General features: G+C 52.4%; 1 protein-coding gene across 4 annotated transcripts in view; it reads left to right on the top strand.

The window, feature by feature from the left end:
• MXRA7 (matrix remodeling associated 7) overlaps positions 1-25,721 on the top strand; it is a 52,291-nt gene continuing 26,570 nt past the window's right edge. The window contains exons 1-2 of one of the 4 annotated variants that reach the window (XM_067547621.1): positions 1-643; positions 25,406-25,466. In XM_067547621.1, the coding sequence (XP_067403722.1) occupies positions 149-643; positions 25,406-25,466 (556 nt within the window). In that variant the 5' untranslated portion in view covers positions 1-148. The remainder of the gene's footprint in view (positions 644-25,405; positions 25,467-25,721) is intronic. The other 3 variants (XM_067547622.1, XM_067547624.1, XM_067547623.1) reach the window with 3 other exon arrangements.

Here is a 25,721-nt window from a genome sequence, read left to right as displayed (position 1 = left end):
GGCAGATTTGCGCTGCCCGTTGAAATTAACCAGAGCTGGTCAGACCCAGGCAGCAGCGCCAGGGAGGAGAAGGGGGCAGAGGCGGAGAGACAGCAGCGCCCTTGGTCAATTGCAAGCCGGGTCCGCGGGGTGTAGGAAGGCCGCAGGGATGGATGTGGCCGTGGATTTGTACCTGGCGGTCCCGCTGCTGCTCACGGTCCTGGCGGTGATCCTGGCTTCGCTCTTCGTGAAGCTGAGATCGGCTGAAGGGGACAAAGTGGCCGAGGCGGGCAAGGGGGAAGAGTCCCAGGGCGAGGAGGCAGGAGCGGGCGCCGCAGCCGATCAGGGCGAGGGGGGGGAGGAAAGAAAGGACGGCGAAGGGGAAGGGAAGGAGGGAGAAGAGTTGAAGGGAGAGGGAGACAAGAGGGGTGAGAAGGATGAGGAAGAAGCGAAGGTCGAGGGGAGAAGGATCCCGGTGGAGGAGATTGGGGCAGGCGAAGGGAAGACGAAGAGAGCCGAGGAGAATGAGAAGCAGCAGCCGGAGGCGGCAGCAGCAGCAGCAAGGAGCTCGGAAGCAGAAAAGCAGAGTCACCCTCAGGAGATGAACATGCCCCGCCGGGCTGCGGTGGAGGAGGAGGAGGAGGCCGAGGAGGACGAGGGCAAGGTAAGGTCGGGGAGCTCTGCGGAGCGGAGCGCCGCTTCCCGGGGCGGCTTTGGGAAGTGGTTTTGGAACCTGCGGCCAGGCCCTGTGGGGTGGTGCGGGACTGGCCCCGCAGGTAGGCGGGCGCTGGCGGGCGTGTGTCAGCTGCAGCAAATGCTACAGCGAATGCTACCCTTGGCCCGAGAGCTCCTGCTGGTCCTAACCCCAGGTCAGCACATGCACCCCCTGCACGGCCGCCTGCACTGCCTGTCCAGTTACTGCTGCCCCCGCATCTCACTCCCTCTGCACAGAAATGCCGATAACCAGCCCGTTTTGTTTCTCTTTGTGGCTTCCAGATCATCCTGCCACCTCCTTCCCTCCTCCCCCCCCCCCCCCCCCCCCCCTCAGATCTATTTAATCTCTCCTTCCCACCTCCACTGATCTAATGAGTTATGACAGGGGACCGGCTTGTTGCTTCTGAGAGTGTGAGAAAAAAATGCTGCTTCGTGTTGCTCCACTGAAATTTTGATTTAGGATGTTCGCTCCCAGCCCCCTTCGCCCCCATCCCTCCATAACTCTTCTAAAAACAGATTCTGGGACCTTAACGCAAGCCAAGTTGAGCTGACTGGACTTTGCAAATCTGGTTTGTGAGACTCCTCCCTCTCCATCACTGGCTTAAAGAGAAGGGGTTCAGAGGGTCCATCCCCCCATCTCCTTTTTTCACCTTCTATCTAGATGTCTCTGGTGGAAGCTGTCAGGACTCCCGGGTCCTATTCCTAGCTCTGGGAGGGGGTGATTCCTAGTGGCTAGAGCTGTCTTCTTGCTGCTCTGAGTGCAGTCAGGATGGGCCTTTGTGGAGTTGACTCCAGTGCCCCTTCTCTCCCATGCCAAGGAAGGTGAGATTTGAACACACTGTTCTGCAGTTTCCGCATGAGACTAGTCCCAAAGTCTAGACTCAGCGTCAGAGTAGCCCTGAAAAGTGCCCGGAGTATCTGCAGTGTGTGCGTGGCAGCCAAGCCCACAGACCCCCAGTGGTATGCAGGAAAAGTAAATCCTCCCACAGCACCAGATCTTGGCTGTTTAAAAATAAACGAGCGATCCAAGGTGCATGAAAAGTTCATGCTTCACTGCTACCTGTCCTCCAGCACAGCAAGGACTCCTGGCGGGCAGTTACCAATGGGCGGTAAACTGGAGTTGTTGCTTTTCTCACTCTCTCTTTTAAACGTGAATTGTCTGAACCTAATACATTGCCGTTACCAAGCGCTTCCCCCTGGGATTTGCCTGGCAGTTATTTTCAAGGGCACTTTGCATCTGTGGGTGATTGGGTGCGTAGCTTGAGGGTGGCTTTAAAGAAAAAATAGGGAAAAACTTCTATTTAAAATCCCCCTTCTAGATAGGTTGTCTCAGTGGAGAGAGCACAGGCCTGGGAGCCAGGGATGCCTTGTTCTGTTGTTATTGGTTTTACTTGTAAAATGTCCTGGCCGCTATACAATAGACACAACAGAGCCAGCCCCTGCCCTGGAGAATTTACGATTCTTGGCTCTGCCACCAACACATTATGTGGCCTTGGCCTACTCACTTTGTTCCTTCATAACCTCATTTTATAGACAGGGAAAACGCTTTGTAATGGGCTTTGAGCTCGATGTATGGAAATCTGCTAGGTGATGTGCCAAGCCTTAGTAGTTAGTACGGAAAGATCGAAGCAGGTATTTTAACCTTGTCCTTCCTGGTCTGTAACCTCTCTGTAGCGGGGCCTATGCAGCATCCGTCCTAAACTTTACTTAGCTTCTCACTTTCAGAGATGCTGAGCTCCCGCAACCTCTCCTGAGTTCAGTGGAACCTGTGGACGGGCAGCACCTCTGAAAATCAAGCCCACACTAGCGTGGTGGGTAGTTCCTGAGGACATCCTTATCTCTTGTGCCACTGAGGATTGCCCCTGTCATTAGTCTTGTAACGTGGGTACATATGCCTCCAGGTATCATTGTCTTTATTCTAGTGGAAAAGTTGGGGAGATACTAGACCTGGTGGTACCAGACCTGTTCACCAAGCCAGCTGCAGGGTCTGCTATGTGTCCTAGCTTTTCTGGCTGGAAATAGGCAGCATCCCATTGAAGCCACTGACTTTATAGAGAGTTCCCGACAGTACCCTTGGCTTCCCTCCAGGCTTAGTGGTGCTGTTGCAGGACTCTTTTGTTTGAAGGGCTCTTCATCCTCTCTTGTATAGCTGTTCTGGAGCCCAGCTCTCTCTCTCATACATACAATATATGCACACCCTCACCCCACACACATTCCCTCTTTCAGAACGTCACTAACCAAAGCATCTCGGATCCTTTTAAACAAACACGGCTCTGTTGGGGTTGGATGCTTGGGCTCACACCAGTAACTCAGTCAGGGTGACCTTTACCATGCACCTTGGCTTGCACCATCCCCCAGCTTGCTCAGCGTTCACTCCCGAAGCTGGCTGGGTTTGGTCAGTGGGCGGAGAATCTAGCCAGGTTTTCCAGGCCGAGTGACAGGAGCTTGCCAGCTTTGCTCACAAGGAGAGCAACTGCAGCTGAAGGCGGCTCTTCATGCTCCGCAATGGAGCTGGGCAAATGAGATGAGACCACCATCCGCAGTGAAGACGTCTCACCTAGCTTCTGTCTGGTCTCCCTGCCCTGTGCAATCCACAGGCTTGCTGGCAGTTACATTTCTCTGCCTCTCTACCCTGGCCCCATCTTAAAACAAGGCTTGTTTCCCCAAAACTTGTTTAACCCTCTCAGCACCTTGAATTGTGTCCTGGCTGTCTCCTTGGTAACGTGTGGGAAGAAGTGTGTGTGTCAGGCACAAGAGAGACCATAAAACATGGGGCATATGTGGGTGGATTAGGGTCGGTGCCAGGGCCAAGCCCCAGCACCTGTAGGCTTGGCAGTTCATAGCCCCGGCACCTCTGGGTGGCATCCATTATGAATGTAAAAAAATGGCTTGAGTCCCGGTACCTCTTGATTTACAAATGAAGCATTGGGTATGGGGATGTGTACACCAGAGAGGTCTCCTACAAACTGTCCGCCAACGTGCTCTAGAGGGAGAGGCGTATACAGGGGCAAGGTGTGTCTTCAGGCACAACGTAGAGAGTCCGTGAGGGAGAGTCTGTCTGTTTGTTTGGAAGAGCAGGAGCTGCGGAGTAGGGGGCTCCTGCACCCCCAGCGTTGAGCTCGCGTGAAGGGATAGAGCAGGCCGGTGCTAGATGAGCGCAGGAGGAGGCGAGCATGAGGAGGCCCATGAAACAAGCAGATGGCAGTGGAGGGGCTGGATCCTGAAGCAATTTAGGGAGCCAGAGAGATGAGTGAATCCAAGTGATGCCCCCTTGCATGCCTGCAGCTTCCTGTGTTGCTTGAAGGCTGGTGCACTTTGCTCCCCAAAAGAGCCCACCGTCAGTGAGAGGAGCGCAGCTGGGCCACTGACCCCACTGGGCAGGGATTCACAGCAGCGCTTCCTTCGACCAAACAGGCTGAGGGAAACTGTTCTGTGTCACCAAGAGAGGGCCCGGCCTGCCCTGGCGACCCCCACGAGCAAAGCCGAGTTGCGTGGCCAACACGTTCCCAAGGGAAGCAAACTTGGGGCCGTAGTTTGGTTCCCTGCTCTGCCATTTTCTCCTCTCCCTGCCCACCCTGCTCCCTGACAAGCACACTCCTGGGCTGGGCCTTCTTCCCTCCTCATCCTCTCATCCCTACCCCAGCTTCCCAAAGCAAGTTAAAATAGGCCCCCTCTGCCATGCAAAGCACTGTTTTGTTTGGGTTTTTTTTGGCCTGGAAAGAATGACTTCATTCCGGTCACACTGCAAACAGTGGTGGACCTCAGAGGAGGCCGTGGACGGAGAGGGTGGGTGGGAGACACTTTTCTGTGCTGAGCAACTGTGTGTCTGTCTGTCCGTCCTAGCTTGTGCTAGGACTCCTCTGAGCAGGCCGTTTGTTTAGCTAAAGCCGTTGCTGTCAAGCTAATCTGATTCAGGACAGCAGTGGAGGGAAGATGTGCCGTCCAAAAGGGGGGGGTGCGTTGGGGAGGGGTGGCTGGGACTTAGCTCTTTTGTATTAACACCCCATCACTCAGCAGCTGCTCACCTAGACAGAAAGGCATCTTTCTCTGACTACTGTAAAAGAAACAGAGTTTCGGTCTTGGGGCAGGTATTTAGTTCACTCGACGCCCCCTCTTTCAGATGAAGTTTCAGAACATGCCACGTACCCCAAGGTTGGGGGGTAACTCTGCCAGTGACTAGCCTAATGAAGACTCTCCCAGCAGCCGACTGTCTGGGTCTGAGAGCCCTCACTCTCCTCCAGCTGCTAACCTTACCCTGCACCCCTGGAAAGGAGGGGCCAAGAGAGGAAGGGTGAGTGGGGGGATGGCAGCTCTGGGTCATGTTTGTTTGTGAGCGGCAGGAATGTATGGCAGTCGTCACAACAGAGCCCAAACAGAAGGTGTTTGGGGCAGCAGTGGGCATTCTTGTGCCCAATAACTTGTGTTTAATGGACACAAAACATGCCCCGGAATGGGGAGGGGGCCTAGAGAGGTAGAATGGAGGTGGGCTAAGCTGGTGCTATCCAGATAGCACCGAAGTCAGAATCAGGAGTGTGGAGCTGTGCCCAAACCTCAGGAAGGGTCTGGGTCTAGATTCAGGTCCAACATCAGGGCAGCCCGTGTCTTATGGGCAACTTTTGGAGCTGGTAGAAATGTGTCCTATCGAATGGGTCCAGTCTAAATCTGGAAAAGTGCAGTCCCCCGGTGACTCAGCACACAAGATTCCCAGACGCTGTCTGCTTGGCTGCCTGTTCCATAGCAGTGGCGAGGGTTTGCTGGGCGGTCTGAGAGCCTTTAGAAATGAATCAGTACATCAGAGCTGGGGCAGAGGGTGTTCTACGGCGTCAGTGTGAGTTTCTTCCCTTGACTAGAGGACTGACTGGTCCGAGTGGTCCAATTTCACTGCAGACATTATCCAATCGACCAAAACGTTGATGGAGAAACACGTCTTCTGAACAAGCAGCACTGGTGTGTCTTTGTCTTTTAGTGCTGGCTGGCTGGAGTAATGAATTCTGTTGTGTCTCAAGGCAGTGATGATTTTCCCTATCATATGCTAATGGTATGCTGTGCTTTCCCGTAGCACTGCTCGCCAGCAGTGTCTGTTTAACATTCTTTCCTCCTCTTCCTCAAGTTGGGCAGACAACTTCAGGTGTAGGCAGTGTCGTAGCCATGTTGGTCCCAGGATAATGGAGAGACAAGGGGGGTGCGGTGATATCTTTTATGGAAGAAGTTGGTTCAATAAAAGATATTACTTCTCCAACTTTCTCTCGCTTCAGAGTCTGTTACTCTTCAGTGTACCAAGATGATGTGCAATCTTCTGGCTAGAGAAGTGGAAGTGGGTACCAGGACTCCTGGGTTCTATTCCTGCCTCTGCTGCTTACTGTGTGAACTTCTGGAAGCCCCTTAGGAGTTCTGTGCCTCAGTTTCCCCTTTTGTGCTCTGGCTACAATTGGCCCCACATCACTGGGGTGCTGTGAGGCTTAGCTAATGTCTGTAAAGTGCTTTGATACCATACGACGGTATGACAGAGATCTCACCTCTGCTCCCCCTCCCTCCCTCCTGAAGATATCAAGACTGCCTGGCTTGTTTTTTCCACTTGTTTTGATCTATGTAGTCTAGTAGGATGGAATGCAGTGACCCCTCTGCTATGGGGTGGGGGGGTGAACAAATAGCATGCGCTCTCCCCACCTCTGCTCTTGCTGGCCCTGGCTGCAGGGTGAGTCATTGCAGGGGCCAGGCGGCCAGAGGCGCTTGCGTCTAAGTGTCTTACCGCCGGGTGAGCTGTCTTGGGCAGGTTCAGAAGCAGTTCAAGCTTCCCATCTGCTTGTCATGCTACAAAGCTTTGATGTGGAAGCAGTTTTAAAAGGGATCTAGCGCCTGGCCGATAACTGTTACGGATCAGATGGGAAGGGAGCTGCCCCCTAGCAAAGAGTAGATGAGACAAGGCCTGGGGTAGCTTGAGGCTAACAGAAGACCACACTCATCCTTTCTACGCACACGGCCCTTACAGACACAACCTCGTTTAATGCTAGTGGAAAGGAACAGAAATTCAAAAGCCATTAGGGCTTTACAGAGTACTTTCCGTCCCTAGATCTCAAAGTGCTTTGGAAAGAAGGGTGGGGGAGAGGTGTTACCATCCCACAGGCAGATGGGTAACAGATGCAGTGACCTAGCCCGAGGTCCTACAGTAGGTCAGTGGCAGATCTGGGAACAGAACCCAGGTCTTCTGACACCCGGTCTAGGGCCCTTGCTACCAGACCCCACTTGCATATGAGAATCTCCCTCTCCTTCTGGTGACTTGAAGTTTTTTATAGACAGTTTGTCCATGTGTTGTTCTGAAAGTGAGCTCTGTGTCTGTTTTACACACGCACACACTCTCTCTCCCTCTGCTGTTGCCTTCTCCAGATGCTTCCAGCTGTGGGTGTGAAAACATCCAGGCAGGCACCCAACTTCACTGGGAAGATCCTAAACCAGAGCAGCTGAGGCCACCACTGAGTGAGAAAAAGGGATCAGACCCTCACCAGCGGGGCAGATAAATGCTCCAAATGGCTTTATTGTTTTGGCTGTCACAATCTGCTTTGCTGGCAGAATCCTGAGAGCTGGGAAGTATGCGAGGTGGGGGAGCAAAATGTCTCTATTCTAACAGAGATTCCTACAAGCTGCCCTGTCCTGTAAGGTGCTGAACATCCTCAACTCCTACTGAGGTTAATGGCAAAGTGCAGCACTCGGCACCTTGCAGGATTCAGCCCTAGGTGAATATAATGCTCAGCACTTTTTGTGGAAGGATCTCAAAGCATGCTACATTCATTTTGTGAAACAGGTAAAGATTCAGCCTCATTTCACAGATAGGGACACTGAGGTGAAGCGACTTGCCCAAGCTCACAAAGCAAGTGAGTGGCAGAGCGGAGGAAAAGAGCCAGGAGTCCTGACTTGTTTAATTCCCAGGAACACTTCTCCCTTCCTTTGGTAAAACTGATCACGCCGAAGTACTTTGTTTTGATTGGTGTATAATCGTCTGCTCTCTGATAATCACCGCCCACTCATGATGTCATCTCCATTAACAAAAGATGAGTTTATATCATGAATTCCTTCCAAGTGTGAGAACCAAACAAAGCCATCTTTGAAATTGTACAGCACCTAGCATCATGGACCCCCAACAGCGGTTGGGGCTACTACAATAAGAATAGAAGTGGGATTTTCTGATTAAATTTCTCACAGGAACCAGACTGGTCGAACACCTACTGAGAGAGAGAGTTCCTGCCCTGGAGATCTTATGATCCAAATAGACAAGATGACAAAGAGTGGGAGGAAAAACAGAGGCTGAGACAGGATGTCAGTTGCCCAAGTTCAGCCAGCTGGTCTGGTGGCAGAGATGGGAATGAAGCCCACGTCTCCTGACTCCCAGTCCAGTGCCCCAGCCACTAGGGAACCCTCCTCCCCTGCAGTCTGTTCTGATGAAAGCCTCAATACCATTGTCCGAGGCACGAGAGAAACGTTACAAAGCACTGGTCAGCCCAGAAAAACCACCTTTTGCAATTTTCCCATGTGAGTAGCCCTAGTAACAAAAACCAAAATAGGGAAAGGAGGTAGGGGTGAGGGGGAACAGACAACAGCCCCGACAGAACAGTCTTTTAAAGGGATTGTTTTCCCTGAGGCAGCAGAGAGGATGCCTGAATGTCTTGGGATAGGACGTCCTCACATGGCAGAGGTCTCCGGCAGTTAGAGATATGGGCAAGGTAAACAATCTCCAAGCCTGTTCCTTTCCTGGGTACCTCTCCCTGTGCTTGGGATTTGTGATCTCCAGCCCACCTGCTGCCTTATCCACAGTCCCCTGAAGTCAATGGGAGGTTTATGGGGTTTTTTTTCCGGTGACTTCAGTGGGCTTTGCATTAAGCCCGTGTCTTACAGAGGGTTAACCACCAGGTCCGAGCGCTGCTGCCTTACACTAGACAATGCCTTACACTAGACAGCGCCTGTCGGCCCAAGCAACCAGAGCAAAACAATGACTGCAGAGCGTGAGCAGGTTTGGCTTCTTGCAGGGAGCCCTGGCTGCGAGAGGGCAGGCCACATGGAAGGTGAACCGTGCTAAGACAATGCTGGCCTTCTTCTCGGGATGAACTGACACTTCCCCCCTGCCAAGTCAGCTGGCCTCCCACCTGGGGTATCACTTTGCAGGCAGACAAGGCCCTGATTGATGGCTCGGGGTGGATATTAGCCCAGCTGCTCTGCTGGGCCTGCTGTGTCCGTGGCTCTGAGGCAGTGATGGCTACCCCTGGCATCAGCTGGGCATGGGGCAGCTCTTCTGAATAGCCCCTTGGGAAGCTAAGACTGGGATTTGAACAGGGCCAAAAGGGGTGGAGAGAAACTGTTGAGAAACTTAGGAAGGAGCAGAGTTTGTGTGCGAAGGAATCCAGCTGCTGCTGTACGTAAGCCTCAATCCTGCAAGCTGCCCTGTGGAGCCCATCAGTTCAGCATGCCGGATTGGGACCCAAGTCAGAGCAACTTTGCAAATCATCAGGAAAACATACCAGCTCTGGCACAAAATGCACTTGTCCAGATGCTTCCCCCCCACCCCCCTCCCCACCCCATAGCGTGAGTCATGCCAGCATCGTTATTACTATGTGCACGCACTCACCCACAATGCATTGCAGCTTTTATTTTCTTTGGATTCACATGAAACATTGCAAAGCACTCATCCAAGGGCTCTGGGTGCCTCTGGCATATTGTATGTTTTAAAAATATGATTGCCCTGCTACAGACAGGGATAAACCTAGCAGCCTCCCCTGCACCAGGAAGTAGCTAGTTCCTCCCGCCAGTACCAGTTCTTGCCATGCCCCTCCCTTCCCTAGTGCCTGAGGGACTAGATCTTGCATTGTCATAATGTCTCATGAGACAGGCTTGAAGTGGCTACCAGCAGCTCTTTTTGGGGGGATTTGGGCTTGCTCCATGCTGCTGCAGGAGTATGGTATATGCCCTTCCGTCCCCTCCTCCTGATTTGGCCTGATATGGGCTGCTGATGAAAACCACCTTTTCCAATAGGCTTCCGAATAAGTAATTTGGGACATGAGTGGGACCTGAATGTCATCTCCCCTTTGTGTGTGTCTATCTCTTTCTCTTCCTTGTGTCCCTGTCTTCCCCCAAATCTGTGGTGTGCTCTGGATGGTCTGATGAGACTGCCTACGTTGGCATGTAGCCAATCGGTGACTGCTGGCAGCAAATATCCTTAATGGCTGGTGATGGGACAGGAGATGTGGAGGGCTCTGAGTCACTGCAGAGAATTCCTTCCCAGGTGTCTGGCTGGTGGGTCTTGCCCACATGCTCAGGGTATAACTGATCACCATATTTGGGGTCAGGAAGGAATTTTCCCCTGGGTCAGATTGGCAGAGACTCTGGGTTTTTTTCTGCCTTCCTGTGCAGCGTGGGGCCTGGTTCACTTGTGGGTTTAAACTAGTGTAAATGGTGGATTCTCTGTAACTTGAAGTCTTTAAACCATGAATTGAGGATTTCAGTAACTCAGCCAGAGGTTAGGGGTCTATTTCAGGAGTGGGTGGGTGAGATTCTGTGGCCTGCAATGTTCAGGAGGTCAGACTAGTTTCTTGGTCAAGGTATAATCAAGATTCAGACTCCAGAGAAAATAATTTAAAGGAAAAGATAACCATGACAATAATAAGGAAATACAAAGATTTTAGGGTCTGTTCAAAAGCGTCTGGCGGTCCAGATTTGGCCTGCAGTCTGCCTGTGGACTACCCCTGCCTTAAAGTTTTATGCATCTATGATGAGGTACTAACTCTAGAGCTGTTACTGTGTTGTACACTGTAGCCACTTGGAATTTCCTGAAGGGATAGAACTCTGATCCTCCTGCTCTAAGAAGCACAGGCTCCGTCTGCTGGAGCTAAAGGAAGATCGCCGTTAGCAGTATAAGGTCTATGATGCCCTATCACAGTTCTGATTCCAGCCAGTAGCGGGCAGTGGTTCACAGAGACACCAGCCAGTTCATGGCACTACTAGATAACTACTCCACTGGGTCTGGGTGGAGAGTTAGCATATATAAGCTCCTTTCTTTCCTCTGCGCTCCCGAATTCAGTTTTCTTGCTAGCCACTTGCTAGGTTTTTGAATCCAGGATGTCCATAGCACTTGCAGATTTCCTTGGAGGAGGAGGATATACTTTGTACTTAGAGCCTTTTTAGCCAAAGATTTTCAAGTTCTTTTCAATCAGTGTGTAGGTTTTATTCCAGCTTTACAGATGGGGAAACCGAGGCACAGTCAGGCGCTGTGACTTGCCCACGATCACACAGTGGGGGACTAGAACTCACTGACTCCCCCTCCTGCCCTCTAACACTGACTTAGTGAATCGCAGTAGGAACGTAGCTAGGGGCCTGGGGTTGATGGGCACAAGACCCCTCCAGCAAACTCACCCACTCAGGCAAGACATCCCAAGGAGACAGAGGGGTCTGACTGCAACGTCACCCTTCTGACACCGCTCACAAGGGAGGTCAGAGAACTCAGGCAGGGAGGGGAATAAATAGCCGAGATTTGTGCAGCTAGAAATCTGACAGTAAAGGAGCTGCCTGGGCTTGGTGCTGCCTTGGTGATGATGCCCCACTGGGACTCTGTGAGGGTCTAGGTGCAGCCGGCACAGCTGGTGACTAGCTCCTGAGAGCTGCAGGGTTCCTGGACTGCCTTGGGGGAGCCGTGTGTGCACAGCTTTCGGTGCTAAAAAATACAGGGACAGGCTAAAAAAGTGCCTGCGGTGCTGAGGCCTGCGAGTCTCCCCTGGGTGGACCTGCCCCTTTAGCCAGTTCAGCATACACCTTCGCCGTGAGCGCAAGGCCCGTGGCTGGCAAGCTGCAGCTGCTCAATGGCAGTAACTGGTGGGGGGTGGCTGAGCCAGTTGTCCTGAAAGGAAAAGGCGCTCTCCAAAGCAGGGAAACGTGTAATGTATGCGTGGCACTGGGGAGAGAGAGAGATTGCTGGCATTGTTGCCAGCTGAGCACCGGGAAGTGGGGGAGGAGAGGTCAGCTGGGCCAGTGGTTTAATCAAGTGATTTACAAAGCAGATGAGCAAAAGCCCTGTCTCGGCTTTGACTAGATGAGCAGTTTTCTTGTAGCTCTGCCCCTCTTGCTCTAGCCCAGTTGCTGCTCCACTCCTGCTAGCAGGGATGATAGGACAGACCAGCCGCTGGTGTTTAACTCCCCTGCCCAGAGCAGGTCTGCGTGACACCATGGTTCAAATGTCAGCAGCTGGTCTGCGCTAGCACCCCCAATACCACCAACAGCAGTACGGACGGCAAGAGGGGAACGTGCTAACGCAGATGAGGCCTGAGGGAGGCTTGGAGGCTACTGGGTGGCTCGGGGGCCAGTGGTGGGTGCAAAGGAACAACAATCCGTTGGGGCAGTTGGACTCTCCCTAGGAATGGTTTATTAAACCCTCGCTGCCGTCTGGCTCGTTCCCCAGGCGGCTGTGAGCCAGGCTAGGTCCCCCAGCCCCAGAGCACAATGATTGCATGGCGTCCCCCCCACCTGCCGGGGGAATGATTCAGCAGGATGGGGAGGCCAGCAGCAGGGCTCACCCAGCCCAGGAACGTCTATAACAAGGACGCAAACGTAGGTTAATTCAAAACCACCCTGGCACAGGGCTCAACCCTCCGTCCATGAGCATGGTGCCTGACTCCTTCCCCAAAATACTTCCTGGCACTGTAAGCGCCAGTTCATTGCCCTTCCCCTGAATGTTTGCGCAAGGAAAGGGGCGCCTGAGCTGAGGATCAACCCCTCAGTCACCAGGGACCAGCCAGTGCCTCTGCCCTGTCTCACACCCAGAGCAGCCCTGAATGTGGCTCATGAGACGGTCTAGGTCCCCAGGTCTGGGCTTCACGCAGCTCTGGTCTCACAGTCCTAGGAATGAGAGGTGGGAAAGAGACATCTAGTCATGGTGCCTACCCCCAGCGTCCGGCCCAGCCCAACTCTCTGCCCCCTGTTACCTCAGGATCTAGCCCCAGCAAAGTGCTGTCTTGGCCGAAAGGAAAGGTGAGTGCAGCTGGAGAGCTGCCGGCCGTGGCCTCCTGGCTCCCTGGCAGCCCTCGGCGCTGTCTCACGCCACCACGGTTAGGAAAAGCTTTGGCAGTTGGTGGAGGCATGGAGGGTGACACCCCCCCACCCCAGTGGCATCTGCCCGGCTGCTCCCTCGGGCCAGGTCTGGAAAGTGCCAGTCTGGAGAACGCTACCCTGTCCGAAACGGTCACTCAGCCCCTGGCCCGAGAGCTGCTCCTCAGATGCTCACGTTCACCGGCTCTCCAGCCGTGTCCGGGATCTCCATGTCACAGAGCTGCACCGCAGCCGGCGAGGCGTTGCTTTGCGTAGAGCCCTGGCGCCCTCGTGCTTTCGTCTGGCTGAGCCCTGCTTGGGGAGAGGCAGGCAGCGCTGGGTCCCCGTCTCAGGAGTGTGAGCGAGTTATGGTACCTTTCCCCCTCCTGCCCCCTCCTGGAGGGCAGCTTTGCCCAATCCCTTCATCCTCTGATGCGCGTGACTGACTTACCCATCACGTCCCGGCATCTCCCCCCTCCTCAGTACGTCAGACTAGCACAGGAGCTGTTTGAGTGTCCTGGCCAGGCTGGCGGTGCCAACAGCGGACCCCCAGCTTTCAGGGCTGCCTGTTAAAGGGGTGGGGGAGAAGAGCATCCCCCAGCACTGGGGGAGGGTGCTGCGGGAGCTCAGTTGCATGCCCAGTCCCAGAATGCTCCTCAAGCTCTCAGGTGGGCTAGGACCGGGTGCTGCTGCCCCAGCTGGCCAGAGCCCGTGGAGGAGCAGAGCATCTGGAGGTGGGATCTGGGGCGGAGTGGCTCGGTCACTCCCAAGTCAGGATGTGAAACAAGTCCCGGCCACCAAGGATCTGCCTCTTCCCTAGTTCTGTCCTCTCCCCTCACCTGCTCAGAAACTCCCACCCATGGAGCTCTCCGCACGCTCCCCCCAGCCTTTTCACCCAGCTGATAGATACAGGTACGTTTGGGCACAATTAGACTGGGCAAGGCAGAATTCGGTGCCTCCTTATGGACTGGAAGGGAAGAATATTGCCCCATGGATTCAGTGGGGCTCCTTTGTCCAGGCAGCTGCCCACTTCCTTCTGCAGCTCTTTCTTGGTGCATCGGAGATCTAGAACGCCCCAGCTACTTGTGCTTGGGACGGGGGCGGCACTGAGCAGGTGACTGGGTTGGGGGTAGATCTGGGAGCTCTCTGGAGGATGCCTTTATGCACCGAATAGCTGCCAGGCCTGAGGTGGCTGCTGAGCCTGGAGGGGGGCTTCCTCCATTCAAAGGCATGTCCCTCCTTGGACCCCCAGATCCTCACTGGCCAGGATTATGTCATGGGGGAGCGAGGAGGCTTTCTGCTGTAGCAGTGGCTTTCCTAGACGCCCAGACAACAAGGCTGTGCAGTGACTGTCTGCTCGGCCAAACTCCTGCAGAGAAGAAGCCCCGTCTTTCCCCTTTTCCTCCCTTTCCTCTCTGTCTGCCCCCTTCTTTCTCTCTCTTGCAATGTCTTGCATCAGGCTTGGATCAGAAAGCGCAGCCATAAATGGCAATGTGTTACTCACATCTGCGTTCGGCCTGGGAGGCTACTCCAAGGCATGCTTTTCCTCCCCTCCCCTGCAGGCTGGGGACTCGATTCTCCCTCCTCTCCCCGAGGTGAGAGACGCACTATTCTTTCCCAGCTTCTCACAGTGAAGGGTGGCTAGATGCACAAGCCCATTTGGCTCTGCCAGATTTCTGTTGCCCCCTTTGCTAGAGGGAGGGGAAATGAGCTTTAGAGAGCTCTTAGCAAGGAGGGTTTGGGCAGCGCAGAGGAAATGGGAAGAGATGAGGTAATGGTTCTCATTGTCCAGCAACGAGTTTAAAAACAAATGACAATCGACTTGTGCAGCAAAGAGCGAGCTAAGCCTCCCTCCCTCAGAACAATCTCTTCTTCTGACACTTTCCATTTCCTCTTTCTCTCACTTCCCGGTCCAGGGGTTAGCACTTGAAGTGGGTTAATCAGTAACGTTGGTATGTGTTCAAAGCACTGCACAGCTATTAGTTAAATCAGCTGCAAAACGAGTGGGAGGGTAGGTGGTTCACTATTGTTATCCTGATTTTACAGGTGGGGAAACTGAGGCAGAAGGTTATGTGACCTGTCTGTCTTAAGGTTTTACACTGTCATGTATATTGAGTGCCTTCCACATAAGATCAATAGCAAATTCCCTAGCAGACTTCTAGGGTACAGAGTGGCAGAGCCAGGACTAGACTGCAGGACATCCTAATTACCAGCTCTGGGCACGTTCCTCTGGACCACCCTCCCTTTACTTAAGTCATATAAAGGCCAAACTTTGCTCTTAACTTTTTTCAGCATTGCAGCATTCTTGCAATTCAATTGCAAATCTCATGATGATTAGTGTTCTTCTTAAAGCCTCAGCTGCTAGAGTCATGTGAATACATGAGAAGCTCCGCTGTTATTTAAAAAGCTCCAGAAAAGTATGTTTCTAGTTTGGGTGACCTAAGTTCACCATAAAGGTTCAAACACCAGAAAGCAAATAATAATAAAAAGAACCAACTTTTTTTTTTTTAGTATTATTATTATTATTATTATTTTAAAATCTCATGATTTTTAAGCCAACCTTGTGGTTTTTGGGGGTGCCTGATTCAGGATGTTTTTCACATTTGGGGTTGACAAGACTGTCTTTTGAAGCATGCTGTTTGGTGTTTTTTGGTTTTGGTGGTGGTTTTTTTTAGGGGCGTCTTGGAAAGTTGTCTTGTGGTCATGTTGGGAGTCAGGACACTGGATTCTGTTCCCAGCTTGAGTGCTGACTCTCTTTGACCTCAGGTGGGTCACTTAGCCTCTCTGTGCCCGTCTCCCGGCGTGGAATTATAACTCGCGTGTGCTGTGAGTTGTGATTGTCTGCAGAGTGCTTTGAGATCCTGGGAGAGCAGACATTTCATTGCAACGTCATTATTGTGTGGAGGCACCAGCAGGGGATGTGCTGTAGAATGGGTCAGGCATGGCAAGGGTGGGCAGAGGTCACTGAGAGTGGCATTGGCCAGGATGGCTGATCTGTGTCTCTGGGTCTGGGCAGCTGCTGCGTAATGAGGCCTGTCATTAAGTCTGCAGTAATGTGATCTTGGTGTCTTAGAGCAGCTGGCCCAAGCTGCCTGTGTAACCGTCCTCCAGATGCTCCTAGATAATTATCTCTGTGTCCTGCCCCCCCTATGGCAAGCAGGGTTTTTCACTGCCTCTTTTCTGCAGGGAGGCATCCTCCCTAGGAGCACTGTGCTTGCTGACGCAGCCAGCAAATTGTGGGGAGAAGACAGGCCGGAGGAACACAGGGTTTATGGGCTTGCCTAGCCAGGGTGCTTCAGATTCTGCTGCCAGCTGGACTCAGTCCCTGCTGCTGACCCGTGGTCATGTTCCCTTCTCCTGGCTTGCAGTAGGGTTCCCTTTGCTGGCAGGGGTGGCAGGCCCTGAATGCTCTAAGACGTCTCCCTGCGCCTCCTCAAATGGGCCGAGCGCAGGGCCCCGCTTCGCGCAGAGCGTGGGCCGTCTGCCTGCTGGAGCTGCTGCCGTGGGCTCAGGTCCTGGAGCCTCAGTCACACTCAGGACATGGCCGAAGTTAAAAACCAAACCCCAGCCTCTTGACTCCGGCCACATCTGCAGTGACTGCAGTGTCCAGGCAGCGCTGCCGCCTGCTCGGAAAGTATGGTGAAGCCCTGCCCCTCCATTTCATACTGGGGACGTAAATGTGGGTCCGGAGGTAACCCTTTTTATGAGCTGATTGTGCTGGGCTAGGGATTCGGGAGCTCTCCGTTCAGTTCCTGGCTCTGCCTCAGGTTGACAGCTCAATGTCAGGAGCTGCCCAAAGGAAGCCAAAGCTGCTGTCAGAGCGTAACAACCAGTTTCCCTGGTCCTGAGAGAACCCAGGAGCTGTGCCACATATTCTAGTGTACCACCTGCTGGCCCCTTCTCTGTTGGCCAGCTATTTACATCCCACTGACTTCCGGTCTGACCTTGGGCAAGTCACTTAGCCCCTCTGTGCCTCAATTCCCCACCTGTATCATTTCAATTCCCCACCCTTTCTCCCGCCCGTGGGCTTGTCCATTTAGATTGTAAGCTCTTTGGGGCAGCGAGGAAGGGCACCAAGCCCGCCAGCTACCCCCATTTTCCCAGTGTTGCCTCAATAACCCCCCTGCCCTCGCTACTGGCTCTATTCCCATGCCATAAAGGCCTCCATGCGCTACTGACGGCCCCTCAGAGCAGTGGGGTGTCCTCAGGCCTCTGCCACTGGAGTCCCATCTGTCAGGCCAGAGCTCCCCTCTCCTTTGTGGAGCTACAGGCCCTGCGTCCCGAGCCCCCTCTCTCTGCCTCCTGTGTCGTCCCTGGGGCTGGTGCGAGGGGGAGAGCAGGCGCTCTGGTGGCTTGAGAAGCTGCCTGTCTCCCCCTGCGGGGAGGCCCCCCCAGCTGTAAACTGTGGCTCTCAATCGGTTTCTTGGTATGTTCTTCTCGGAGGGGCAGGCAGTGCTCAGACCAAACTCCCTCAGAGAGGTTGTGGGGAGGGGAGGGGAGGAGACATCCCCCTTTCTCCCCTCCCAACGCTGATACCTTCTCTGGGCGGTTGCTGCAGCTCTTGGCCTGGTACAGCCCGTTGTGAAGCAAATCAGCCACGCTGGGGAGCAGATTCTGTTTCGTGAAGTGTTGACAGGGGTGGGTGGGAAATCGAGCCGGGAAGGAAGGAATTAAACAAATGTCAAAACATCTGCACGGCCGAAGCTGGCGTGGGTTTGAGCAAACGGGCGCACCTAGCTCCGTCGCAGACTGGGCAAGTTGGCAGGTGGCTGACGGGCTGCTAAGACCCTCTGGAATGAGCAGCTGTCAGGGGCGGCTAGTCTGCCACACAGACCCTGCGAGCGCTAACTGAGTCAGGAGCCTCTCCAAACCTCTTCCTTCCGCCTGCTAGCCCAGACTCAGTGCACTGGCATCCAGGGGAGGGGCTCTGATCTCCCTGCCAGGGAATCCAGACACGCCAAGCCTTGCAACAGCCGCAAGGTCTTTGCCTTACACGTGCTTCCAGTCGCTTCCAGTCGCCCTTCGGAGCCAGTTCTCTAGCTTGGACCCGCAGTTGTATGTGCTGTTGGGAAAACTCACCACTGTAGGTTTGCTTGGCTCCTTGTATTACCCGAGTCCAAATCCTGGCAGGGGTCACAAGTGAACCAAGGTCAATCAGGGCCCAGGAGAAGCCCAGGAATGGAATAGTGGGGGGGGGGACTGCAAGTCAGCTAGGTCAGTGGTTCCCAACCTTTTTGACTTGAGGGCCACACATATCATTTTTACAACCTAAAGGGCCACCAGTCTCCGCCTGCAGGGCCTCACCCCAGTGCAGCCAGACGGAAGGAGTTAAGTGAGGAGGCTTCCTCCTTGCTAATCTCCTCTCCCTCTGGCTCCAGCAGGGCCCCCAGTGCCTAGGGACCCAGGCAGAATGCTTTGCCCTGCTCCCTGCTACAGCTAGGGGAAGGGGAGCGCTCATCTCCCATCCCCTCGGCTGCAGCAAGGAGCCTGCACTGGTCTTTTAGCTCGCGCTCCATCTGGGTCTTGAGCAGTGGCTCCCTTCTGCAGCCAGCAGGAGGGGAGCCACAGGCCACTTTGGAAGCCCCCATGGGCCACTTTTGGCCCTCGGACCACAGGTGGAGAACCAGTGAGCTATGGAGTTTGCCGCATAATGCAAAGGTTGATAACTCCAAGTTAGACATGGCCACAGGCTTGCCCTGCCATGGGCTTGCTTTCATGGGGTTTGCCATATCAGTCCAGATGCTGCTTCTGCACTTCTGGGATCCAGCCTGTATGTATCAAAATAAGGGTACACATCGCCCACCAACAGCTTTCGAATGGGCAGAGGCAATTCCAAGAGGGGCAGGAGCGCAGCTCTGGCCTTGTCTGGTGGGATTCCCCTTCAGCGGCGGCTATTTTGAAAAGTCAATTAGAGCACCATGAACTTAGCCAGGGGGGTGGGCCTGGGATGGGTGGCAGGGCTGCTGCTGCAGCTGCCTGTGAGCAATGGCAACTTAATTTTACTGAGTCCTGTATTGTCTTCACAGCTGAGGAAGTGAGGGAGGTTCCCAACCCTGAGCCATTCTTTTTAGGTGACAAATCTGAGGAACCATCCCAGATTGAGGTGTCATTAGAGGAGGTCTTGGAACTAATTGATTAAATAAACAATAATAAGTCGCCACAACCGGATGGTATCCATCCAAGAGCTCTGAAGTGAAATTGCAGAACTACTCACTGTGGTATATAACCTATCATTTAAATCAGCTTCTGCACCAAATGACTGGAGGGTAGCAAATGTGACACCATTTAAAAAAAAAAGACTCTAGAGGCCATCTGGGCAATTACAGGCCGGTAAACCTAACTTCAGTACCCGGCAAACTGGTTGTGAAACTATAGTAAAGAACAGAATTATCAGACACATAGGTGAATACAATTTGTTGGGGAAGAGCCAACATGGTTTTTGTAGAGAAAATCATGCCTCACCAATCTACTAGAATTCTTTAGGGGATCAACAAGTATGTGGACAAGGGTGATCCAGTGGATATATAGTGTAGTTAGATTTTCAGAAACCCTTTGACAAGGTCCTTCACTAAAGGCTCTTAAGCAAAGTAAGCGGTAACAGGATAAGAGGGAAGGTCCTATCCTGGATCCGTGACTGGTAAAAAGATAGGAAACAAAGGGTAGGAATAAATGGTCAGTTTTCAGAATGAAGAGAGTTAAATAGTGGTGTCCCCGAAGGGGTCTGAATTGGGACCAGTACTGTTCAACATATTCATAAATGATCTGGAAAAAGGGGTAAACAGTGAGGTGGCAAAATTTGCAGATGATATAAAACTACTCAAGATAGTTAAATAGAAAGCAGGCTGAGAAGAGTTACAAAGGGGTCTCACAAAATTGAGTGACGGCAACAAAATGGCAGATGGAAATTCAATGATGATAAATGCAAAATAATGCACATTGGAAAACATAATCCCAACTATCCAGATACAATGATGGGGTCTAAATTAGCTGTTACCATTCGAGAAAGAGATCTTAGAGTCTTGTGGATAGTTCTTTGAAAACATCCAGTCAATGTGCAGTGGCGGTCAAAAAAGCTAACAGAATGTTGGGAATCATTAGGAAAGGGAGAGACATTAAGACAGAAAATATCATATTGCCTCTTTATAAATCCATGGTATGCTCACATCTTGAATACTGTGTGCAGATCTGGTCGCCCCATCTCAAAAAAGATATATTGGAATCGGCAAAGATACAGAAAAGGGTAACAGAAGTGTTATGGGTATGGAACAGCTTCCATATGAGGAGAGTTAAGACTTAATTAAACTGGGACTTTTCAGCCTGGAAAAAAATGAATAAGGGGAGATATGATAGAAGTCTATAAAATTATTATTGGTGTGGAGAATGTAAATAAGGAAGTGTTAATTTACTCCTTTGCATAACACAAGAAGTGGGGGGGGGGTCACCAAATAAAATTAATAGGCAGCAGGTTTACAACAAACAAAAGGAAGTATTTCTTCACACAACACAGTCTGCCTGTGGAACTCTTTGCCAGAGATGTTGTGAAGGACAAGATTATAACAGGGTTTCAAAAAAAAAAAACCTAGATAAATTCATGAAGGATAGGTCCATCAACGGCTATTGGCCAGGCTAGGCAGGGATGCAAGCCCATGCTCTGAAGTGTCCCTAGCCTCTGTTTGCCAGAAGCTGGGAATGGCCGACAGGGAATGGACTACTTGATGATGACCTGTTCTGTTCATCCCCTCTGAAGCACCTGACATGGGCCACTGTTGGAAGACAGGCTACTGAGCTAGATGGACCATTCGTCTGATGCGGTATGGCCGTTCTTAGGTTCTTATTGTTTCAAGCTAATGCCATCTGCAGTGGGGTGAAGCCCACATAGTCATGTGATTAAGATGATATCAACTACTTTATAAAGAGGAGCGAGTCTACGGGATATAGAGTCGCTGCTTATAGAATGTGCACATTCATTTCTAAAGTACAGTGTCATTCTAAAGTACAGTGGTGGCCATTTCTAAAGTCATTTCTAAAGTACAGTGGTGGCCATTAACACCACTGGCCACATCCTTGGCTGGTGTAAGCTGTTGTAGCTCTCCTGATTCCCATGGAACTGCACTGATTTGCACCAGCTGAGGACAGGAAATAAGGTTTGCTTCCCGGCTGTCTGTTCTCTATTTAGGGTGGGTAAGGGCTTGTCTATGTGGGGAAACTGACTGGCATAACAACTCCCATGTGGCCACTGTATACCAAACAGTGGGGTGCAGTCTATGCACACAGTACATGCACTGTGTGCCCATGTAAACACTGAATTTCATTTCCTGATCAGCTGTGCCTGGGGGATGATTCCATCCAGCCCCCGAACATGCATGGAGGATGCCATTTGGGTGTCCTCCATGCAGTGTGACCTCACACGTGCTGTGCACGTGAGGTGACGCCTAGCATGCAAGTGTAGAATTGCATGCATTACTGAAGATGCCCTGGCACAATCCTGAGTCCAGAAATAAAAGTATCTTTTCATTCAGGAATAATTACTCCACTTCCCACAGTGTATATTTATTCTGGAGCTACCCCTGTAGTGTGTGTGTGTATGGGGGGAGAGGGATCCTGGAGACAGGAGGGAGGGCTGGCTCAGCTAAGATGTCTATGGAGTGATGGGGAATCAGAGGTGGGAGTAGAAGGGTTGAAATGGACAAAATGAGTTGGGAGCTAGACTAGCTGACCCTGGTGGTCCCTTCTGATCCTATGATTCTATGACCCTCCCCACCAACAGCAGCAGGAACTTCCCAGGTCTGGGGGTTTCATGGTGCTGACAGAATGCAGTTCTCACATCTGGCTCAGGCAATTCATGCAGGAAAATGTTGCTCCCCAGTGTGCAGAGCTGTCAGCTGCCCAGGGAGGGATGGGGCTGTGCTCGGATGGGTAGTGCCTTCTTTCTAACTGGAGTCTGAGCTGGCCTGCTGCCGGCTCTAAGGATGCTGGGCTGGATTCAAAAGCCCTCATTATTCATTGCTGCAGATATTTCTTCCCCTGGGCTGGAGCCGAGAAATTCTTCTCCAGAGGCGTTATGGGGCTGCAGATTCTGGCTGGACCCAGGACCTCAGTATGTCCCTCCCGGCTTGGTGGAACCCACAGCTCCTGGTAGAGGCTGTTTTTCCCACTGTTGGTGCCTTCCTGTGTAACGCAGGCCAGGGGGTGCACCCAAGGAATGCCTGGTATCTGTGACCACTGGGGCCCCCCACCTACAACCCTCTCCCAAAAACATCCCAGGAGTCCCAGTCCGGTGCTAGGCAGCTGGCTCGTGTCAGTGCCGTTCTAGGGCTGCGCACCACCTTGGAGGGGTTACTCTGAGGGGGAATGGAGAACGGAGCCCTTGGGGCTGAGGAATAGTCACCTGGCCCATCGCTGCAAAACTATGCTGGACAAAAAAATCAAGTCTGGGCCTGATTTTTTTTTTTGAGGAGATGAATGCCCTCTAGAAGAACCGGACAGGTCTGAAAAAGCAGGCACACAACATCCGGGAGAGAACAATCCTGTCTCCGCTTGGAGATGGACTGGATGAGCCCAGTGGGCCTAACCCATCACCCCCCTCCTCTGATTCAGTGTGGTAGCCCCTGGCAAGAACAGAATCGTCTGGGGGCACCACTGCCCCAGCCTCGGTGCAGGGAGACGACACCTCTGCAACGAAGCTCTTCGCGTTCCTGAGGCCTGAGCCGAGTCGCCGTCCCTGAAATGCCACTGACATTCTTTCCGACGCTGTTCATGAAAGAAAGGGCTCTGTGGACTCCCCCCATCCCCCCCCCCCCCCCCGCCCCCACCAACACGGGTGTGGGAAGAGATGAATGTAGCGTGAAAGGGAGTTTCCATTTTTGGAAGCATGGACTGAAATAGCTGCCATGGGAGTGTGTGAGAGATGCAGGGCGTGTGCGCTGTCTGCGAGCCAGGGACCGGAGGTGCAAGATGAGCCCAAATGGCCATGAATAATGCTCATTCCCCACTGCTGACATAACGTACCCGGGTCCGGGCTCTGGGGTATATGCCAGAATCCTGATGCTTATATAAAACTCTGCTTAGAAACCCCAGCAGCCTCTTATGCAAGGGGGGAAGCTCCTGTCCTGCCTCTCATCTCTACATCCCTGACTGAGCTCACCTGACGACGCCCGGGGGTCAGCGAGTCCGCCCTCACGGCCATCTTGTTCTCTTTGTCTCCTCGCCCGCACGACTTCTCAACCCCCTTCCTCCCTAAGGGAGTTTGGCAGCTCCCCATGGCTCTTTCTCCTCACACACAAGCCCACCCCCCTGCCCTTTGCACGTCCTGCGAGCTGGGGCAGCCGGGGAGGAGCTGTCGCTTTGAATCAAACGTGGGAAGCCAGACAAGCCAGGGGTGGAGGCAGGAAACGGCACCGCATGCCCTCTAGATTCTGACAGGCTGCGGGTCTCCTTGACAGTGCTGGGAAGGCCTTCTGCTCGCTGCCTTTCCGATGTGAATCTGAGTGTGAGACTGTCTGCACCCGTGCGTGTGTGTGGGAGAGGGGATGGGATACACTCTGGGGGCATCGCTATGATTTTGGAGTATGACGGCTGTGGTTCTCGTCTCCCTTTTTTCCACCCCACCCTCTGTGGAGAGTATCCTGATCAAAGTGTGGGGCGGTTTTCTTCCCAATCACAGTGTCCCCTCACAGCCCTCTCTGAGGTGCCATGGGGATTTTGGATCCTGCCCCATGATAAGTTTTAAAAAAATACGGTGCCTTATTCATTACTCCTTTTTATTTTATAGTTGTTAGCCCTGGCCTGGCCTTTGGGATAGAGAATATGGGCTCATTTCACACCGGACAATCGCCAGTGGGACAAGGATGAATCTGGCAGTGCTTCTACCCCTTCACATTGTTAAAGTTGCCTGACCCTTCCCATGACAAAACCCTGTGTTCAGTGGCTTATATCTTTGCCAAAATGTAATCGTTTGGGCTGACGTTTTCCAGGTTGGGTGTCTGCCTGAGGCTGAATTTTTGGGGAAAACTTCAGCCAAAACAGTTCAGCTGTTTCCAAGAATGAGGCTAGGGGAAAAAATACATTGCTTTGCTAATGTTAAAAAATTCGGGGCGGCTTTATTTTTTAAGACGCACCCCCACGCGTTGGAGCCAGGTCTTGAAATGGGGCAGGGAGATGGCCGCTGTATCAGAGATGCACCTTTTGATGTACTTGTGAAAATCTGCTTGAATGTGGCCATGTCGTAAGCCTTTGAAAACTCGCAATTGGCTAATGCAGGGCAGTGACTTGCTAGAGCTTCACTGCTTCATTCCCTGAAGAGTCCTTCCTCACTGAGCATGCACCTGCCTGGGACTCAGCAGGACTTTCCCTGCAATCGCAATTCCTGGGCCATGCTGGGTCTTGTCCAGGCACAGGAAATGAGAGGAGGGAGCTTGTCTCTCTTGTGCTCTACGTGACACCCCGCACACCACTGACACCCAGGCACGGTGAAGGAGAAAGCTGATTGAATCCAATTCGAAGCAGAGAAGAGCCAGACCTGAGGGACCTGGGGGGGGAATAGATTGGGATATTGAGCCTAGATGGGGAGGCGGGGGCTGGAAGCTGATGGAGGGGGAGAGAGAGGGAAACTGGCAGTGGGAGTTGGGCGGAGACTGGGAGGAAATAGGACTGGTTGGCCAAAGAAATTGGGACTGGAAGCCAAGGAGGGAAATGGGTGAGGTGACTGAGATTAGACTGGGGGGACTGGGACTGGACAAGATGACAGACTGGGAATCAGTGGGGTGGAAGAAGGAGGTTGTGGGTGGGGATGGGAGAGCGGACAAGGAGCCAGGGTCTGATTTGCAAAAGTGCTGAGCACTCTAACCTGCAACTGAGGTCAATGGTGCTTGACTCTATAAAGTCCTGTGTAATGCTACATGGGCTGAGAAAACAGGTCCTGCTTATCTCAGGTTGGGAACCCAAAATTAGTGGAAGCTTTTGACCTTAATCTCTCTGTGCCTCAGTTCCCCACCTGTAAAACGGGGATGATGATGATGATGATACCTCCTCATCTCGCAGGAGAGCCTCGAAAGATAAATGAATGTTTGTGGAGCGCTTAGATACTATAGTCCCAGAGAAAAGCCCAAGAGGAAATGAAGAATTCTCTCTTCAGGGCAGGATTTGAGTGGTGTGCCGTAAATAAGACCTATGGCCACCCATGGAATAATGAAGAGAACACAAAATATTGAATAGTTGAGCATTAAGTGGACACTGTCCATCTTGTGCAATGAATGAGGCAGGGGAAAATATAGCATGTGACAACGTCCTTAAGGATTGCATCATCATGTATGTGCACAAGGCGGGTAAACTAAGGATGCACAGGCAACCGTAATGGTCTTTTAAAATAGTTTTTGTGTGTGTAAGATATAATTTTGTTAATTAAAACCGGCTCTTTTCATCCACTGATCTCAATATCATTATCCCCATTTTACAGCTTGGGAAACTGAGTCACAGAGAGGCAGTGATTTGCACAAGCTCACCCAATAGCCAAATGGCAGAGCCAGAAATTGAACCCAGGTCACCTAAGTCCTAGTCCATTGTCTTATCCACCAGGCCTTGCTGCCTCTGTGAGCGCGGGTTGTTCTGCACATGGTGCTCACCCTTGAACTGTTCTGCTCTTCATCCTCTCCAGGAGGAAGATCAAGACTGGGAAAATGAGAGACTGGTGGTCAAGGAACCGGATGTGGATGATGGTAAGTGCTGGGCAACACAACGGCTGGTGGGAAAGAGCTAGCGGCCAGCTTTGGTCTGAACCGGAAGTTCCTGACGGCTCTGAGAGTGACATTTCTCTCTTCCAGGAAAAACAGGGGAGACAAAACTGGAGTGACCAGGGTCATAAAACACAAGGAGGAAAAACTATATAAAAAAACCCTCCAAACACACATTGTGGGGACTTTTTTCATACTCCATAAAAAAGCAATATCCCTGCTGTGCTCCCGTCCCACAAA

Source organism: Emydura macquarii, unplaced genomic scaffold, assembly GCF_026122565.2.
Source record: "Emydura macquarii macquarii isolate MOO-44397 ecotype Brisbane River unplaced genomic scaffold, CSIRO-AGI_Emac_v2 contig_1230, whole genome shotgun sequence".
Lineage (NCBI taxonomy): Eukaryota > Metazoa > Chordata > Testudines > Chelidae > Emydura > Emydura macquarii.
This window is presented reverse-complemented; position numbering and strand designations above follow the sequence as displayed.